At 43.8% G+C, this 5,552-nt stretch overlaps 1 protein-coding gene across 1 annotated transcript; it reads right to left on the reverse strand.

Annotated features, from left to right (window-relative positions):
• Positions 1 to 3,768: 3,768 nt before the first annotated feature.
• LOC119359595 (disease resistance protein RGA5-like) lies at positions 3,769 to 5,001 on the reverse strand. Its single transcript, XM_037625727.1, has 3 exons — positions 4,886 to 5,001; positions 4,717 to 4,795; positions 3,769 to 4,513 (listed from the first exon to the last, which is right to left on the reverse strand). Exons 1-3 carry the CDS (start codon positions 4,889 to 4,891, stop codon positions 4,023 to 4,025), a joined length of 576 nt encoding a protein of 191 aa, XP_037481624.1. The 5' UTR covers positions 4,892 to 5,001; the 3' UTR covers positions 3,769 to 4,022.
• Positions 5,002 to 5,552: the final 551 nt, after the last annotated feature.

Below are 5,552 nucleotides of genomic sequence, written 5' to 3' on the forward strand. Positions count from 1 at the left end.
TTGAATTCTGTTTTGTGCATTGTTCAGTAAAACATGCATCACTTCCTCATACGAAGTCCGATTTGGCTCCACGAGTACTCAAATAAAAGCTAGCGACGAGCCACATCTAAATAGTTGCAGAAGCTAGTTCAATATTTGGCACCACAAAATCGGCTTCTAAATAGGTCTTTTTGCCCTCCGAAGTTCACGAACACAGCTTATTCCAGTTTTACGCCAGTTTTAGGATTTTTTGACTCCTCATATCAATTCGGAATTGAGTGATTCCTTTTGTGTTTGAAAGCATGAGTCAATACCATTCTTGAAAAAAAGTAATCAAAAAATTGGCTCAAACTTTTCGAGAGGAAAGTTGGATAGAGAGTTGTTATATATCCTGCTTGGCAGTTGTTTTTCATCATTATCTTTACTGCCGTTGTGATTTTCACTTATATCTTGCTTTCCAGAGCTACTTAGTATTCTTCATTGATGCTAGTTGTGCTACGTCATGACCTCATTAGTGTTCTAGGCTCGCGTCTCTAGTCCGGTCTAGCCTAGGACCAGCACAGTACCGTCGTTGAACGTTTATTTAACATTGCATCTTTGAATTTATTATTGCCAATCTTTTGCTACCATATATAGCCAACCCAGCTCCACATATTTCTACACCGTGTATACGTACGTTCCCTTAACAATCGCTTTACACAATCTTCAGAGTTATTTGACATCGCTGGTTGCCTGTCACCACCTGCTGCTTGGTAAGAACTTGTAAGATATTGATATTTGCTTTACTGTGAGCGCTTTACCACCACACCCTAGTAGTTCATAGGAACATTATTCTTGAATTTTGTTTCTTGTTTCTACTAATCATGACAGGTTCCGAAGATAGAAGTTCTTGGACGACGAACACATCTTCACCATCACGAGAGTTGGGACAACACACAAAAGCACATGGTTAGGTTATCTTTTTACTGTCATTTAAGGGTAGATTTAATCCTACTACTTACTTAGTTTGGGAGCTTGAAGTAGCACAAGTTTTTAGTCACCATGACTTTTCTGAACTTCAGCGAGTGCGAGCAGCCACTAGAGCATTTACTGGTTTTGCTTCTGTTTGGTGGAGTGTACATTGTAAGAAAAACATTGATAACCAACCCACAACTTGGAAAGTTCTGAAAGCTGTAATGAGACAACAATTTTTCCCTCCTTACTATCGTCGTGAATTGCTTCGTAAATTTGAACAATTTAAACAAGGCAACAACACTGTTCATGCTTACTACCAAGAGTTCAAATCTTATATGCGTCATTGTGACATAGAAGAATCTGAGAATGACATAATGAATAGATTTTTTGGTGGTTTGAACCATGATATTCAGGCAAGATTTCAGTATATTCCTTGTTGCATTACTGGTATGTATGTCCGTGCTTATACCTTTGAGAGACAGATATAGGAGGATGCATTAGGTGACTATAACAACTACTATTCCAGTTCATGCTCACCACCGCCGGTTGGTTCCTCCACCATTACACCTCGAATTGTGAGCGCGGCATCATCTCAAGAGTATGGTACATTGTCAACGTCTGTACCTACATCAGCTACATCTTTGCGACAAGGTAACAGTAAAGGTATTGATGATATAACTTCACATGAGAATGATGCATGCCTAGTTAACATGAATGCGTAATGTATTGAGTTACCTGTTGATTTAATCACATCACCTATTTTAGAGAATCTTGTTACTGTCATGAATGCGTCATGTGATCAAACAACTGAAATATCAACAATTTTGAGTGCACCCATTGAATTAACTGTTAATGTAAAAGAACCAATGTTTAATCATTTTAATATGACCTCCAATCTTGATGATGATTCTGTGTTCAATGACTTATTGCATGTTTGATTATTTAAGCATGTTGTAGCATATACATTTGATGCAAGTAATGTTTATTCACCAAAGTTGGGATGGTTTAATGATGAACATTGCCAATCTTTTGAAATGAATAAGAGCTTCATTTATATGTGCAAACTGAGTTGCAATATTATCATGCCTTCTACTTCTTGTGATAATTTTTTGGCTTTATATTTTATGAACTATAAAAGTTACTCATGTATACATGTGTCATATATGCAAATATCAAGGGAAGTTAAAATGGATGACATATACATATACAACATGTACACCTTGTCTCTTTTGTTAGCCACATTTCAGATTAAGCAATGCCGATGACGGCTTTATTTTCAAAAAGGGGAGGATGATGAGGACATGACTACCTTGGATACGACCAAAAATATTGCATACATGCATATTTGTCAGCTAATTTCTAATGCAAACTATTCAATAATCTATTTATGTTATTCAGAACAAAAATACTTCACACACTTTTGTGTTTTGTCTAATTGCAGGTGTATGGGACATTTGTACAATCCACATATGCAGATAAGGGAAAAGGAAAAGTTTAGGTTCTGTTCAAAAAGTCCTCTCACGTCATTTTTGGGCCAAGAGAAGATAGAGGCAAGTCTCTCACGTTCTGGATTCAGATTCGGACTGCACAGACATACCTGATTCAAAACGGCAACAACGTTTTCATACGGACTCCGAATTGGGTGATTCTTTTTTTATTGGAAACTAGATTTCGTGCTCTTTCCAACCCAATTGGATTCACCTTCAAATTCGTCCGGAGCGTTGAGTTATGGATGAAACAATCTGATGTTGCACCAGAATCCGAGTCAAACTACAAGCCCAAATGTGTTGCATCACCTCCACTTGGGCCCATGATCCTTGTACGACCTAGGGTTAGTTTTAGGCTGCCTTGGGACGTTCTCCCACCTCCTTGGCCGCCACCCCTTGTTCCTATATAAGTAGATCCATCTAGTAGCTTTTTCCTTAGGATTTGTTTAGTTAAAAGTTAGCCATTGCAACTTCGTATACTTCGTTTGTGTCCAACGACCAGACCAAGACCGCTTACGGATCCCCACCATTATCAATACTTCATATATATTCGCAATATTCAGATTGCATTATCATATTCTTGCTTGTTCTTCGTTTGCGTGCAGGAATAGACCTTCGTGATCAGGCTGATCGTGCTTCCAGCATCGTCAGTAACCTCGAGAGATTGATTTAGCGATTGCTAAGGCGCAACGTCATTCACGTTTGTAGTCGGATCGTCAAAGTCGTCTCCACCAAATCGATAGTTATCATCTCATCGAAAGATCGGGACACCCTCGCCTCTATCAGTTCCACCATGACATCACACCGCTGTGGTGCTTGCTATCACCCGTTGCCCAAACCATCGCCTCTACTTGTTTCCCTATTGCATGTGCAGCTGCTCGATCTTCTGTCAATCATTTATATACTACTGGTGGTGTGCTATACCTGGCCCGCTACTACTATTTATGTTACTGGTGCCATGGGGGCATCACGCCACTAGTAACATTTGTCAATAGCACTATATTAGGGGCATGGGGGCAACACGCCACCAATGATGTTTTTGGCATATGCCACTACTAGGCATTCATTTACTAGTGCGAGAAACTTGAATTGGTGGTGTCAATCAAAAAATAGGCAGACAAAAAGGTGGGTGGGGTAGGAGAACAGTGAACGGCAAGCTAGGTGGAGGCAGAGAGGTAGGGAACTTTGGCGCCTGCAGTGACTTCGTTTATGTTAAGATGTTGTGCCGACTCAATATCTCGAACATATTTATAAGGGTACGGTGTGCGTATGAGTATTCATAGTGATGAGTGTATCTGCGTCTATGTAAACAATTGCAAATTGTACTGTGTTTACTTTTTTCCCTTTCGGATTCTGCTTCCCCCTGTTTTAATAAGAGAGTAGAACTTAGCTTACATTCCACACCGTACGTAGATGTAATGCCTGGAGCTACATACATATTCACACAACACAACCATGAAACGCACACAGCTTCATCGGGAAAAAGAAAGGAAAAGAAAAAAAGAAACGCACACAGCTTGCCGTGTTTGTCCTATGTACAGTAATTACATGGAATGGGAAGTAACTGGCGCAGACACCATCCATCGATTCTCATTGCTGCTGCTACATGATGGAGCAGCTGTTGGCGTCATCCGAGTACCCATGGTGCACCACCGTGTGCATGTTCGCCGCCGGCTGCTGCGGGTAGTAGTAACCCTGCTGCTGGTACTGTGCCGGGTAGCCGCCACCGCCACCGCCGCCGCCGCCGCCGCCGCCGCCGTAGCTGTAGTAGTCTCGCCCGCCCGTTGTCGGAGGGTACGAGCCGGCGTTGTGGTAGTGGTCCCGACCGCTCCCGGAGTGCTGCTGCGGCGGGTAGCTCCCCGTGTAGTACATGTCGCGCGCGGTCACATGCTTGTACGGGCTCGGGCTCGGGTGGTAGCGGTACGGGTGGTACTCGCCGGCGAAGTCGTCGTCGTCGACGGTGCGCAGCTCCACCACCTCCGCGTGGCCCACCTTCCGGCGCAGCTTCTCGGTGAGGCGGTTGGAGTCGACCCCGGCGCCGATGACCAGCAGCAGGTTCTTGTCCTCGCCGGCGATCGTGACAGACTCCACCCCTGCTCGGTTCACGCAAAATTAAGTCAACGTGCATCCATGAACCGTGCAAACAACACGAGATTTAAGTTATAGTTTAGCCTCAAAATGTCTTATATTTTGATACGGCGGTAGTAATAATTAGCCATCAAACGTGCTAGTTCGTGACAAATCTTGAGGATTGAGAGGCGAAGGTAAGAGAGGTGTTATGGAGCTAGGGATTTACCGGTGACCGCAGCAGCCACCTTGATAGCCTTGGAATGGCCCTTCTCAGAGCTGATCTGGATCCTGATGACCATCTCCGTCTGCAAAAGTTTCAGTCCATGAAACTAGTTCTAATACTGACAGCAGGAAGAAACAAAACCGAATTTAACCAGGTGGCACTAAGATCTTACCCTCATCTTCCCCGTCGGTAGTCCTCCGATGAGCAAAGTAGAACTTAGTAGTACTAAGCAAGCACCAGCTCTACCAGCCCTTGGCAACTTGCTAAGCTAGCTTACGCTGTTATGCAGGAGGCTTGTACCCTGTGTGATAACACAGTAGTGACTTTATATACACGCACAAATCGACCCTGATTATTATTATTTTTGGCGGGGAAACCAACCTTGATTGAACGGCTATTAGCAAGATAATCAGCCCGCATTGACCTCACCGCCAAGTCGTCGGGGCCCCGAAGCATATCCCAACAGCCAACACCCTCATTTTTCCTTCTGAGAAAATATCACTGCGCTTTGTGGATCGAGAGCGACACCAACGGTTTATTTAGGGAGACCTCGCGTCCCTGACTGGACATGTCGACATGTCGTAGCGACTCACTGACTCGGCTACCGTAGATAACTCGTGCGCCCACGCAATCGAATGCCACTTGTACGCATGATCGCATCACATCGACGCGTGAGCGGCGGGTTTGGACGCGTCATTCCCCGAAAAGAAACGGGAAGAACGGAAAATTTTGGCCGGGTAGGACTTACGTGCCTCTGATACTGTTTTAATAGCCATGCAGAGTTATCGGGGGCGGTTATAGTAACTAGTGAGTGTAACGGGTGGCTGGGATTGAGCAGT

This window comes from Triticum dicoccoides, chromosome 2A, assembly GCF_002162155.2.
Source record: "Triticum dicoccoides isolate Atlit2015 ecotype Zavitan chromosome 2A, WEW_v2.0, whole genome shotgun sequence".
NCBI lineage: Eukaryota > Viridiplantae > Streptophyta > Magnoliopsida > Poales > Poaceae > Triticum > Triticum dicoccoides.

Coding starts and splice junctions, on each gene's coding strand:
- LOC119359595 (XM_037625727.1), bottom strand. Junction 4,514..4,716: donor GGTGGCTGCTGCGGTCACCG/GTAAATCCCTAG, acceptor TGAACCGAGCAG/GGGTGGAGTCTGTCACGATC.